We start from the raw sequence: 15,106 nt of genomic DNA on the forward strand, positions 1-15,106 counted from the left end.
TGAGAATAACAGTGAAAAGTTCAATGAGAAGTACAGTGAAAAGTACAGTGAGAAGTACATTGAAAAGTAAAGTAAAAAGTACAGCGAGAAGTACAGTAAGAAATACAGTGAGACGTACAGCAAAGTACAATGAGAAGCATAGTAAGTACAGTGCACAATGTAGTGAGAAGAACAGTGAGAAGTACAGTAAGTACAGTGCACAATGAAGTGAGAACAGTGAGAAATACAGTGAGAAGTACAGTAAAAAGTACAGTGAGAAGTACAGTGAAGTATAGTGAGAAGTACAGTAAGAAGTACAGTGAGATTTACAGTAAGAAGTACACTAAAGTACAGTGAAGTACAGTAAGAAGTACACTAAGAATTACAGTAAGAAGTACAGTGAGCAGGACAGTGAGACATACAGTGAAGTACAGTAAGAATTACAGTGAGAAATATAGTGAAGTACAGTGAGAAGTACAGCAAGAAGTACAGTGAGAAGTACAATGAAGTACAGTGAGAAGTACAGTGAGAAGTACAGTAGGTACAGTGCACAATGTAGTGAGTAGAACAGTGAGAAGTACAGTGAAGTATAATATGAAGTACAATGAGAAGTACAGTGAGAAGTACAGTAAGAAGTACAGTGAAATTAACAGTAAGAAATATACTAAAGTACAGTGAAGTACAATAAGAAATACACTAAGAATTACAGTAAGAAGTACAGTGAGCAGGACAGTGAGATGTACAGTGAAGTACAGTAAGAATTACAGTAGGAAATATAGTGAAGTACAGTGAAAAGTACAGCAAGAAGTACAGTGAGAAGTACAGTGAAGTACAATGAGAAGTACAATGAAGTACAGTGAGAAGTACAATAAAGTACAGTGAGTACAGTGAAGTACAATAAGAAGCACAATGAAATAAAGTGAAGTACAGTGAGAAATACAGTAAGAAGTACAGTGAGAAGTACAGTGAAGTACAGTGAGAATTATAGTATGAAGTATAGCGAAGTACAGTGAGAAGTACAGTATGAAGTCCAGTGAGTACAGTGAGAATTAGAGTGAGAAGTACAGGGAAGTACATTGAAATGTACAGTAAGAAATACAGTGAAGTACAGTAAGAAGTAAAGAAAGAATTACGCGGTAGTAAGGGAACAAATTTACCACGTGAGAGTACAGTAAGAGAATACAGAGGTGACAGTATATCGTGAGAAGATCAAGCGTGAATGTACATCTGAGAATTACAGTAATAGAAGTATGGCGAAAGTAGCAGTGAGCAAAGTACAGTAGCCGCAAGTGCAAGCCGAAGTCCGAGTGACGAAGTACAGTGAAGTACAGTAGAAGAATTAGAGGGAAGTACAGTGAAAGTAAAGTGGAATGTACCGTAAATGAAACACAGTGAGTACTAGTAGAGGAAAGGGTAGCAGAAAATTAGCTTGTAAAGGAAGTTACAGTGGAGTAAGTACAGTAAGAAGTAAGCTGAGAAGTACAGTGAAGAACAGTAAAAAAGTCACGTGAGATGTACGTGAGGGAAGTATACGTGAAGTACCCACGTGGCCAAGATACAGTCAACAGAATGTTACAGTGTTGAACGTCAGTGACAGAAGATACACGTGTAGAAGCGTGAGAATTACCCAGATGGCAAGTCAGTGGGCCGATGCAGCTACAGGCCGGGTATAGGGGTTCGAGAAGTACAGTAGAAGTAAGTGAGAAGCTACGAGTGAGTACAGTGTATGAATACCAGTGTCGCACACGTACAATAATAGATTGCACGTAATGAAGTACACGTGAACGCTACGATGAGAGTACGTCTGAGTAAACTACACAGATGTAAGAGTAACAGGTGTGAAGTACATGCGTGAGAAGGTGACCAGTGAATGTCACACTTGCGAAGTCAAAGTGAGAAGTACAGTTGACGTAATAGTCGAGAAGTACAGGTGAAGTACCGTGAGAAGTACAATGAGAAGTACCTAATGAAGTAACAGTAAAAAGTACAGTGCAAGTCACGTAGAATATTCTGAGAACGAGAGTACCAAGGGGGTGCAGGAAGATAGCAGTGGTTGAGAAATCAGTAAGGAGTCAGTGGAAGTAGCAGGCTCGAAGAATCAGTTAAAAAGAAAGTACAAGCTGAGATTGTTACAGGGTTGGCGAAGCTATACGGCGTTGAAACGTACAGCTGAAGGGTCAGGATAAGGAATCTACAGTGGTGCAGTACAGTGAGACGTACCAGCTGAAGAAAGTTGAGAATTTAAGCAGTAAATGGAGTATGGCAAAGTACTAGGTGAGGAAGTACAGTATAGAGAAGTACAAGGGAGAAAGTACAGTGGGGTACAGTGAGAATGACAAGTGTTAAGAAGTTAATTATATATGGATGTGCAGTAATGGAAGTATATATGATACGTGAGGGCTGTGACGAGTGAAGAAAGTGGCCGAGATTGAATCTAGGTTATGGTGGAAAGAGTATGGCAAAGGTTAGTGAGCAAGTAACAGTATAAAGTACAGCTGAAGAAAGTCACAGTGGAGTACGCCAGTGAGATAAACGAGGTGTGAAGTAACACAAGGTAATAATAGTGCCATATGAAGTAGCAGTGTAGTATCATGTGAGAAGTAAACCGTTTAGAAATACAGTACAGGCAAGACATCCGCCGTGGTCGAAGTTACACTGAGGAATGTCACGTGAGTAAGTACCGTTTGAAGTCACGAGGTGAGTAAGTGAGAAGTACGTGATTTAGTATAACGTGAGAAGTGACAAGTGAGAAGTTACACCGTCACTCGAAGTACATGTAAAAAGTAAGCTGACGGGGGTTGGTGAAGAAGGTACGAGAGGGGTAGGAGGCACGTACAGTGAATGTACTGGTAAGGAAAGTAGCGGACCGTGAGAAGTAGCAAGTTAGAAATCCAGTAAGAAGTACATTGCGTGGTGAAGTACGACTGAGAAGTACAGTGAGAAGTTACGAGTATTGCAAGTGGACTAAATTCGGTGGCAGAAGTACATGTTGAAATACACCTACGCGAGAGTACGTGGTGTGGCGCCAGTACATCTGTAGAAGTAAGTGGAGAGATCGTTATGTATGAAGGTACTGTGACAGTAAAGTGACAATGAGAAAGAATACAGTTAGCAAATACAGGGATAAGAAGTCAGTGGGAGTACACTGAGACGTACAGTGAGGAAGTACAGGTATGCACAGTACATGAGAAGTTACAGTTAGAAATACCAAGTAAGAAGTCCAAGAGTGTGAAGTTACATCTGCGAAGTACAGTGAGAGTAACATGTAATGAAGTCAGTGAGAAGTACAGTGAGAAGTACAGTATAGAAATACAGTAAGAAGTTTACGGATGTATGAAGTACACTGAGAAGTACAGTGAGATAAGTACAGTAACGAAGTACAGGGCAGGTTACACGTGAGAAGTAACGTGAGACAGCTACAGTGAATTATAGTTGAACAAGTCATGTGGAGAATACACAATGAGAAGTACAGTAACTGTTCGAAGTCACAGTACAAGAAGTACCAGTGAGAAGTCAGCTGAAGTACCAGTACACACAGTATGTGGTGAGAAGTAACCAGTAAGTACACCGCGTACAGCTGCAACTGAGGAGTTACAGTGAGAAGTACTGGTGAGAAGGCGCCAGTAAACCCATAGCTACAGATCAGCAGTTAGTTCAGGTCTACACCCGCAAGGACTGCAGTCCTAAACTAGTTTACTAGCATAGCACACCATAGATAGTTCCTCTGTATTATAGCACCGAAACTCTTCAAAAGAAACGCCCCTACATAAAATAGGTGAACGTTGGTCTGGATGTACTTACACTTCCCCAATAACAATAATTTTCTTCTGACTTACGTCGGCTTACCGCAGCTTCCGGGTTTGCCATTTGTCCTCTAACCCCCAGGTGACAGTTCTGAGAGCCCACCGCAGCTAGGCCACTATAGAGATAATGGACTTCGGTCGCATTGGTTCTAGACACAGGATCTGATGAATTGTTCAACGGCAGGTGTAAAGGCAAAGCTAACTGTTCGCTATAAGGCAGAATAGTGGTTACTCCGACGACCATGGAACCCCCTAATTATCCTTCATTTAGAGATTGCTTAGCTGCAATCATCGCCTTCATGTTCCACTGCAGATACCCACTACATCTCTATTCTTGTTTACTTCTATATGTTCCTGCCGCCGACGATACCAGTGACCGCGTTCCCCCACTGACTACTGCTAGTTCACGCCATCAAAACCGCTTATCTGCTTTGGACTCTTATTATTTGTGGTAAATGTCATTCCTTAGAATGCTTGCTCTCAGGAGCAGAATCCTCTTCAGTGTTTTTTATAAACAAAACTCAAAAGACTCCTCTGGGAGCACCGGAGGATGTATACCAGGTGAAGCGGTGGCACGCTGGTGTAGGGTGGATTCAAAGGTGGTGTCTACCCACAGTACCTTTAATACCCTTGAGATTGTGTCGTATGTTCACTCGGAGCTCTCATGGTGTTAGGGTCTCTAGCCTTTGTTTCGCTTGACCTGAGCACTAATCGTGTAGTGTCATTATACTGTTTTATATTTATGTGAAACTGTATTGTCTAATAATCCACTTATTATTACTTTTTATTCACAATGACCCTTGTTTGTTACTATGAATTTATTGTTTTGCTGTACAGTGCTTTGCCCTCAAGGAGCGCTATAAAAATAAAAATATACATACATATCCAATCATTAGAGATCCTCCCAACATCCAATCATTAGAGATCCTCCCAATATATCCAAGTTCACGTGGTCTGGTGTTCTCTGGCGATTTTAGAGATGTCCTCCAAGTAATCCAACTCACTAGAGATCCTGCCCATATAATCGCCAATCATTGTAGAAGGATCGCTCCAGATATCCATGGTGATTAGAGATGCCTCACAAGATAGTGTCCAAGTCGATTAGAGATCCTTCATATATCTGACTTAAATCTTAGATCGATCCTCACAATATCCAATATGCAGTAGAATCATTTCTCCAACATCATCAATCATTAGAGATCCTACCCAATTATCCATTCTATTAGAGATCCTCCGCCAATAGCCATATGAAGATTTTAAGGCATAGATCCTCCAATATCCATTGATTAGTAGATCGCTCCAATTATCCAATCATTAGAGATCCTCCACACAGCCTCATTCATATTATGAGCATCCCTCTGCCGGATATCCATCATCTAGAGATCCTGCCCAATATCCAATCATTACAGAATCCTCCCATTCCAATTATTACAGAATGCTCCCGATCATTTAGTTAGAGAGTCTTGCGGCCAATATCTCATGATTACATGATCCCTCGGCAACATCCAATTCATCTAGAGATCTGTCTTCGCCAATAATCCATTGATTAGAGATCCTCCCAATATCCATTGATTAGAGATCCTCCCAATATCCAATCATTACAGATCCTTACCAATATCATTGATGTAGAGGATCCTCCAATATCGCAAGTCATTAGCAGGTTATCCTCCGAATACAGTGCAAGTCATTTAGAGATCCTCTTCCAATATTCCATGCTGAATTAGAAGATCCGTCCCAATATACATTGGAGATTAGAGATCCTTCATACCCATATCCGATACATTAGAGAATTCTCCCAATATCCATTGAGTTAGAGAATAGTCGCAATTCCGGAGATCCTCCCAAATAGGATCCAATATTAGAGATGCGCGCGTCGAGATGGGCTCAATATGCAAGCATGTAGAGCATGCCTCCCAATTATCCAATTCATTGTGAGAGATACCTCCCAATACTCCAATCATCACTGAGATCCCTTCCCCACTATCAGCAATCATTAGGACTCTCCCAATATCCAGCATTAGAGAATCCTCCCATATTCCATTGATTAGGAGGACTGCCTCGTCCTAATATCAATCTAGAGATTCCTCTGCCATAGTCCAAGGCTGTAGACGATCCTCCCAATATCCATGTGATCTAGATGATGCTCTGACCAATAAGAGCAAGTCACAACTCATCTAGGGAGATCCTACCTCTAATCCATTGATTAGTAGATCCTGTAATTGGCCTATGCTCTCAATAGCTATAAGCAGTATGAAATGTCAATTGCGAACTGGTGAAAGGCAGCATTGCTGGCCCGGTCAACTGGATTGTGCATGCAGTACCCGAACTAACTGAAGACTCTTTGTTTAGACCAGTGAGATGGAAGTGTTGCATAGCAGCATTGTGGGAAATGATGGCTAGAGGAGAGCTAACAAACTACTTTATTTCACTAGTCTGAACCAGCAGGGCACAAAGGGGCAGTCAAAAAACATTCAAATCCATTGCTACTTGCGAAGTTGCTTAAAATTAAATGTTTTCATCAATAAAATGTGATTTCCGGGTTTCCATCCTGGGCTACAGGCAGTTAATGGACCCTAGTCCTTACTGCAGTGGTCTTCATATGGCCTGTGTTCTGTACAGGGGGCTTCCTGCTCTCATACAATGCCCCAGCTGAATGTAAGGGCTGAGAGGTAATTAAGATGATTTTGGGGGGCTATGAGGACACAGCATAAAGAGACAACATGAAAATGTGAAATGAATGAATAGGTTACAGAGGCATAGCAATGGGTAAATTGGAGCCTGGGTTAGTGAGTAGAGGATAGAAAGCAGAGGAAAGGGGCAGAGAAAAGGGAGAAGAGGAAAGGGGGCAGAGGAAAGGAAGCAGAGGAAAGGGAGCAGAGGAAAGGGAGCAGAGGAAAGGAAGCAAAGGAAAGGGGGAGAGGTCAAAGGGGCACGCACAGAGGAAAGGGTAGCATCCGGAAAGGAAGCAGAGTGAAAGGAAATTATGTAGGTGAAAGGGGAGCAGAGGCACAAGGGGAGAAGAGGAAAGGAACGACAGAGGAAAGGGAGCAGTTAGGATAAGGGGAGGACAGAGGGAAAGGGAGGAAGGGGAGAGCAGTAGCGCAAGGAACAAAGGAAAGGGAGAAGAGGAAGGGTAGAGGAATAAAGGAAGGCAGTAGGGAACGGGTAAAACAGAGGAAAGGGGAGCAGAGGAAAGGGGAGAAGAGGAAAGGAAGCAGAGGAAAGGGGAGCAGAGGAAAGGGGGCAGAGGAAAGGAAGCAGAGGAAAGGCAGCAGAGGAAAGGAAGCAGATGAAAGGGGAGCAGAGGAAAGGAAGCAGATGAAAGGGGAGCAGAGGTAAGGGGGCAGAGGAAAGGAAACATGGGAAAGGGGCAGAGGAAAGGGAGCAGAAGAAAGGGCCAGAGGAAAGAGAGCAAAAGAAAGGGGCAGAGGAAAGGGAGCAGAAGAAAGGGAGCAGAGGAAAGTGAGCAGAGGAAAGGGGGCAGAGGAAAGGGAGCAGGGGAAAGGGGAGCAGAGGAAAGGGAGCAGAGGAAAGGGGAGCAGAGGGGAGGGGACGCAGATAAAGGGGAGGCAGATAAAATAGGGGGAGCAGGAGAAAGGAGGCTAGAGATAAGGGGAGCAGAGGAAAGGGGTAGAGGAAGGAGCAAGACGAGGAAAGGCCGAGCAGAGGAAAGGACAGGAGCAGTGAGGATAAGGGGCACGATAGGAGAAGGGACGCAGATGTAAAGGGGTAGGTAGACGCACGCGCGACGCACGAGGAGAAGGGGCAGGGAAGGAGGAAGTAGAAAATAGGAGGATGTGACAAAACGATAAGGGGCAGAGGAAAAGGGGAGCAGGAGGAAGAGGCGAGCAGATGAAAGGGAAGCAGAGGAAAGGGAGGCAAGAGGAATGGGGGCAGAAGGAAAGGGAGCCGAAGAAGAAGGGGCAGAGGAAAGGCAGCTCAGAGGGAAGGGCGGATGAGGAAAGAGGGGCAGAGGAAAGGGGGGGAAAGGAAGGCAGATGAGAAGGGAAGCAGAGGAAGGGGAGCAGAGGAAAGAGGGCAGGAGGAAAGGAGCGAGAGGTAAGGGGAGCAGAGGAAATAGGGCGGCTCAATGAGTAGATGGGCAGAGGAATGGGGCAGATGAATGGGGCAGAGGAATGGGGCAGAGGAAAGGGAGCAGAGAAAAAGGGGCAGGAGAGAGAGAGACAGAATAGAGAGTCAGGGAAGCGCGCGGGAGAAAGGTACAGAGCGGAGCGAGGCAAATGGTTGTATGGAAAGAAACAGAGGAAAGGGGTAGCAGAGGAAAAGGGAGAAGAGGCAAAGGAAGCGCAGGACAAAAGGGGAGCAGGGGGGGCAGAGGAAAGGGGTGCAAGAGGAAGGAAAGCAGAGGAAAGGAGCAGAGGAAAGGAATGCAGATTGTTGATGAAAGGGGAGGGCAGAGGAAAGAGATAGCAGAGAATAGCCGGGAAGTAGAGGCAATAGGGAAGAGCGAAACGGAAACATGGGATAAAGGCGAGGAGGAAGGGAGCAGGAAAGAAAGGGCCAAGAGGGAAAGAGAAGCAAAAGAAAGGGTGGCAGAGGAAGGGAGCAGAAGAAGGGAGCAGAGGAAAGTGAGCAGAGGAGAAGCGGGGTCAGAGATGAGGAAGCAGGGAAAAGAGGGGAGGCGAGAGAGAAGCGGAGCTTCAGGGGAGACTAGAGGGAGCAGAGGAAAGGGGAGCAGAGGAAAGGAAGCAGAGGAAAGGGAGCAGAGGAAAGGGGCAGAGGAAAGGGAGCAAAGGAAAGCGAGCAGAGGAAAGGAAGCATGGGAAAGGGGCAGAGGAAAGGGAGCAAAGTAAAGGGGTAGTAGAAAGGGAGCAGAGGAAAGGGGCAGAGGAAAGGGGCAGAGGAAAAGGAGAAGAGAAAAGGGGAGCAAAAGAAAGGGGCAGAGGAAAGGGGAGCAGAGGAAAGGGAGCAGATGAAAGGGAAGCAGAGGAAAGGGGAGCAGAGGAATGGGGCAGAGGAAAGGAAGCAGAGGAAAGGGGGCAGAGGAAAGGGGGCAGAGGAAAGGGGGCAGAGGAAAGGGGAGCAGAGGAAAGGGGGCAGAGGAAAGGAAGCAGAGGAAAGGGAAGCAGAGGAAAGGGGAGCAGAGAGAAAGGGCGCAAGGAAAGGAGCAGACAGGAAAAGGGGACAGAGGAAATGGGCAGAGGAATGGGCAGAGGGAATGGGGGCAGAGGAATGGGCAGAGGAAAGGGGAGCAGATTGAAAAGGGGCACAGAACGACATTAGAGAAAGCGGGAGCAGAGAAAGGGGAGCAGATAGGAAGGGGCAGCGGAAAGGGAGCAGAGGAAGGGGAGCAGAGGAAAGGGCATTTAGGAAAAGGAAGCAGAGAAAGGGGGCAGAGAAAGGGGCCAGAGGAAAGCGGAGCAGAGGAAAGGGGAAGGCAGAGGAAAGGGGAGCAGAGGAAAGGGGCACGAGGAAAGGGCGCAGCAGGACCAGGGCAGCACGAGGGAAAAGGGGACAGCAGCACGACACGCCCGCGCCACGCAGGAAAGCCGAAGTAAAGGGGAGCAAGAGTAAAGGGAGCAGAGGAAGGGGAGCAGAGGAAACGCCGGGAGTACCGACGCGACCGCCCCCCAATTCCTGTCTCGCGCGCGAGCAGACGCGAGACAGGGGTAGAAGAGAAGATGGGAATCGAAGAGAAAAGTGGCGAGCAGAGGAAAGGGGCAGAAGAAAGGGAGCAGAGAAAAGGGGAGCAGAGGAAAGGGAGCAAATAAAAGGGAGCAGAGGAAAGGGGAGCAGAGGAAAGGGAGCAAATAAAAGGGAGCAAAGGAAAGGGGTGCTAATAAAGAGTGTGGTGTTACCCTGTGTTGGTACAACTGTGTGTTTGATACAAGAGTGTTACTATCATGTCTCTATACGCTGCACCGTAGCCAAGGGCCAGTCATTACATTGGTAATAGCAGGAAGGACCTGTAGAAAACAATGGGCTTTGTTCTTACACAGAGAGATATGAGCTGAAGCCACCAGAGAGGTCTAATCAATGTTTCCTGTGTCTCACGAATTAAACACACTTACACATTACAATATAGTTGGCAGTGATGTTGATCAAGGTGTTATGAGTTCGGAACTATTATTGGGTGACTCTGGCAGGGACTGATCATGTGATGGTCCATAAGTCATGTGACATGCACCCAGTCATTCAATCTCTACTGACATTTATATAAACAACTTGTCATTGTAGGAAATATTATTATAAAACAAAGGGATTGTTCTGCACATTCTGACTTCCCTATAAACTCCATTGTTACCCTGTCACATAAACCATAATTAACTCCCACAACCTACACACTGTCACTACACACTTATTGGCAATTGTGTGCAAAACAAATGTGCAGCCATGTGGCAAATAGGCTGCTGATATGACTAGTGTGACAGTGAACGGCACAACATACTTATACCAATCGCTTACATCGACATCATCTGCAGCACATCATCCTATAAACGACTATCTAGTACATAACATTCTATTACGACAACATCTTAACACAACATCTATACACACATCTATGACACACATGTTATACAATCATTGATATATACAGCAAGCGATCTATACACACTGATCATACTACATACATCTATACACAGACATCTATACACAGACTCTATAACATGCTATACACAGATGATCTTACTACAACATCTTGCGAGGCACATTCATTATACAACCTGTCTATACATAACATCTATACACAATATCTATACACAACATCTATACACATGATCTATACACAACATCTGCACACATCATCTATACACACTGTCTATACATAACATCTATACACAACAGCTACACACAACATCTACACACACCATCTACACACATCACAAGGGGATACTATGCCTTTATATATTACAGTGGTTACTATGCCTATATATTAACACTATATCTTTAACGCCAGGGGACACTATGCATTTAACTACTATGCCTTTTACACAAATGGCTGCTATGCCTTTAACACATGGGGACACTATGACTTTAAGTACTATGCTTTTAACACAAGGGGATACAATGCCTTTAACTACTATGTATTTAACACACTGGGCTACTAGGCATTTAACACCAGGGAATACTATGCTTTTAACACCAGGGGACACTATGCCTTTAAGTACTATGCCTTTAAGTACTATGCCTTTAACACCAGGGGACACTATGCCTTTAACACCAGGGGATAATATGCCTTTAATACCAACATCATCAAAAATCTTTAACATTAAAACATATTAGACAATTGAAAATTATGAGTTTCCCTGCAGTCTCAGGGCTGTCTCTGTTAGTGAGTGTCATTCTCAGTCTGTCTCAGTCATTTTATGCAATCCCTTACATCTCCAGGGCTTGTCTCCGCTGTTAGTGCGAGTGTCATTCTCAGCTCATGTCTCAGTCCATTTTATGCAATCCCTGACAGTTCAGGGCTGTCGTCTGTTAGTGAGTGGGTCATTGCTCGAGGTACTGTCTCAGTATGTATCGCAATCCCTGCAGTCTCACAACTGTCTCTGTTAGTGAGTGTGACTCTCAGTCTATCTCGTCAATGCTTTATGCAATTCCATGCAGTCTCAGGTTCTGTCTCTGATTAGTCGAGTGTCAATTCTCAGTTGTTCTCAAGTCATTGTGTATTGACAATCTCCTGGGCCAGTCTCAGCAACTGGTCGCTCTGTTGGTGAGTGGGTGACTCTGGTTTCTCAGTCTGAGTCTCCGTCATTTGTATGCAAATCCCTGGCAGGTCTCAGGGCTTGCTCTCTGTTAGTGAGTGTCATTCTCAGTCTGTCTCCGTCATTTTATGCAATCCCTGCAGTCTCAGGGCTGTCTCTGTTAGTGAGTGTCATTCTCAGTCTGTCTCAGTCATTTGATGCAATCCCTGCAGTCTCAGGGCTGTCTCTATTAGTGAGTGTCATTCTCAGTCTGTCTCAGTCATTTTATGCAATCCCTACAGTCTCAGGGCTGTCTCTGTTAGTGAGTGTGACTGTCAGTCTGTCTCAGTCATTTTATGCAATCCATGCAGTCTCAGGGCTGTCTCTTTTAGTGAGTGTCATTCTGCGAGTCTGTTCCTCAGTCATATTTAATCAATCCCTAGTCTCAGGGCTGATCGTCGCTGTTAGTGAGATTGGACTGTCAGTCTGTCTCAGTCATTTTATGCAATCCCTGCAGTCTCAGGGCTGTCGTCTGTTGTTGGTAGTCATTCCTCAGTCTTCTCCGTCATTTTATGGCAACTCTGGCAGTCTCAGGGCTGTCTCTGCTTAGTGAGTGTCTTGATCTCAAGTCTGTCTCGCGTGCATTTTAATAGCAATCCCACCGTGCAGTCTCAGGCTGTCTCTGTCTTTGAGGTGTGACTCTCAGTCCTACTCTTCAGTAATTTGAATGCAATCCCTGCAGTCTCAGGAGCAGTGTTGGTTAGTCGATTGTGGACTCATCAATCTGGCTGCAGTTAGTGTCATGGGTATTCCTCTGTCAAAGGTCTAGGACCCATCTCTGTTAGGGAGTGTCACTCTCAGTCTGTGTATGAGACATCACAGCAGTCTCAGGGCTGTGTCTGTTAATAAGTGTCAGTCATGTCTCTCACTGGGGGTCCCTGTTGTCTCTGCGAGGGTTTCGTGCAATCTCACCTTTCTCTCCATGTCTGTCTGTGGCTGCTGGTTCTGATGGTTCTGTCTGGTCCGGATGCATTGCGCAGACGCAGTGCGAGGGAGTAATCAACAATACGCCCGTTCTTATCACACGCAGGCAATGTCTAAAAACTCAGCCCTTGCGACTCACAGGAAAATAAAGGAGAACACATGAAGTATGTCGCAGCTGCTAGAGAGTGTCAAAATGAGGCCACACCACAATCATAATCTTAAAGGGACCTTATTGACTCTCTAAATCATATTCATTCTATATAGTAATATGCAATTGTTGCGTTTACAATCACGTACATTTACATACACGCGGAAGGGACTGCTGACAATATCATCTCCGCATTCAGATTCTGGGAGCAGGGAAACTGGTCCTAACAGAAACCTTCTTCCTACAGACAGGCGCCATATCAGGGACTGTCTGACAATAACTCTTCTTCTACAGAGCCAGGGGAATGCAAGGGACTGTCCTGAACAATAACTTCTCTACAAAGCAGGCGAATCAGGGACTGTCTGACAATAACCTTCTTCTACAGACAGGGAATCAGGGACTGTCTGACAATAACCTTCTTCTACAAACAGGGAATCAGGGACTGTCTGACAATATCCTCCCTTTACAGACAGTGAATCAGTGACTGTCCAGAAGTCCCTGATTCCCTGTCTGTATAAGAAGGTTATTGTCCAACAGTCCCTGATTCCCTTGTCTGTAGAAGAAGGATTATTGTACAGACAGTCCCTGATTCCCTTGTTATAGAAGAAGGGATATTAGTCAACAGTTCTAATTCCGGCTGTCTGTCCGAGAGAAGGGATATCTGGTCCAGGACAGTTCCTAATTCCTGTCTGTAGAAGGAGGATATTGTTTGGTCGGACGAGTCCCTGATTCCTGTCTGTAAAGGAGTGAATATTGGTCAGACAGTCCCTGATCTCCCTGTCTGTAGAAGGAGGAATATTGTCAGACAAGGTTCCGATTCCTTGTCTGATCAAAAAGAAGGATATTTCAGGCCAGTCCCTAAATTGTCTGTAGAAGGGAAGGATATTGGTAAAGACAGTCCTAATCTCCTTGTCTGTAGAGAGAAGGGGATATTGTCAGACAGGTCCCCTAATTGCCCTTGTGACTTAGAGATGGAGGTATTCACCTGAAACAGTCCGTCGGGATAGTGTCCTGTGGAAGAGGAGAATTGTGCAGGACAGTCCTCATTCCTTTGTCTGGATAGAGGAGGATATTGTCAAACACTCCCTAATGTGTTGTATGAAGTGGAATATGTCGGACGAGATCTGTTGGATTACTTGTCTGTAAAGAAGGATTGGTTAGGACAGTCTAAATTGTCTTTAGGATAGGAGGACTCAGCTCAGTCCCTGATTACGCTTGTCTGTAAGAAGATAGGATAGTTGTCCCAGAACACATCCCTAATTCCCTGTCTGTATAAGAAGGTTATTGTCTAACAGTCCCTGATTCCCTTGTCTGATGAAGAAGGATATTGTCAGACAGTCCCTGATTCCCTTGTCTGTAGAAAAAGGATAATGTCAGACAGTCCCTGATTCCCTGTCTATAGAAGAAGGATATTGTCAGACAGTCCCTGATTCCCTTGTCTGTAGAAAAAGGATATTGTCAGACAGTCCCTGATTCCCTGTCTGATCGAAGCAAAGGATATGTCAGACAGCTGCCTCTACATTCCCTGTCTGTAGAAGGAGGGATCATTGTCAGACAGTCCCTATATCCCTGGGTTTCTGTATAAGAAAGGTTATTGGTCGACAGTACCCGTGATTTTCCCTTGTCTGTAGAAGAAGGATATTGTCAGACAGTCCCTGATGTCCTTTCTGTAGAAGGAGGATATTGTCAGACAAGTCCCTAATTCCCTGTCCTGTTAGAAGAAGGTAGTTGCTCAGACTGGTCCCTAATCTCTTTGTCTGTACGAGAGGAGGATGTTGTCAGACAGTTCCCTGATTTCCCTTGTCTGTAGAAAAAGGATATTGTCACGACAGTCTGGCAGTTCCCTTGTCCTGTAGAAAGGAGGATATTGTCAGACTGTCCCTGATTCCCTGTCTGTAGAAGAAGGTTATTGTCAGACAGTCCCTGATTCCCTGTCTGTAGAAGGAGGATATTGTCAGACAGTCCCTAATTCCCTGTCTGTAGAAGGAGGATATTGTCAGACAGTCCCTAATTCCCTGTCTGTAGAAGAAGGTTATTGTCAGCACAAGTCCTGATTCCTGTCTGTAGAAAGGAGGATTCATTGGTCAGACAGGTCCTGATTCCTGGTGATCTGGTAGAAGGAGATATATGTCAGACGTCCCCTGATCCTATGCTCTGTAGAAGGAGGGTGCAGATTGACGAACAATAAACGTCCTTTTCAACAGACAGGGAATCAGGGACTATTGGACAATATTGTCCTCCTATGGATTTGAAAGGAGAGACTGTGACAATATTCTCCCTGTAGAGACAAAACAGCAGGGACTGTGGGACAATATCCCCAGACAGAGGATTGTGTCGGCTCATAATATCCTTCTACAGATTTGGGAGCAGGGACTGTCTCAATATACATATTTTATAGATAGAACAGAAAACAGAAGTAGAAAATACTCTATACTGTAACCCACTCAGTATAAATCACATGGTCCAGTTGCAGCAAACCCCCAAATCTTGAGAGAAGGGTTCAGAATAGTTGTGTATATTAGTGAGACCCCATGAAGGTCAGGACA

General features: G+C 44.9%; 1 protein-coding gene across 2 annotated transcripts in view; it reads right to left on the bottom strand.

Moving 5' to 3' along the window:
* Nucleotides 1-12,504, bottom strand: part of LOC108695582 (SWI/SNF-related matrix-associated actin-dependent regulator of chromatin subfamily D member 3) — a 46,764-nt gene extending 34,260 nt beyond the window's left edge. The window contains exon 1 of one of the 2 annotated variants that reach the window (XM_041568174.1): nt 12,401-12,504. In XM_041568174.1, coding sequence (XP_041424108.1) covers nt 12,401-12,412 — 12 coding nt within the window. In that variant the 5' untranslated portion in view covers nt 12,413-12,504. The remainder of the gene's footprint in view (nt 1-12,400) is intronic. The other variant, XM_041568170.1, reaches the window with a different exon arrangement.
* Between the last annotated feature and the right edge of the window lie 2,602 nt (nt 12,505-15,106).

The sequence above is a fragment of the Xenopus laevis genome, chromosome 6S (genome assembly GCF_017654675.1).
Source record: "Xenopus laevis strain J_2021 chromosome 6S, Xenopus_laevis_v10.1, whole genome shotgun sequence".
Classification (NCBI taxonomy): Eukaryota; Metazoa; Chordata; class Amphibia; order Anura; family Pipidae; genus Xenopus; species Xenopus laevis.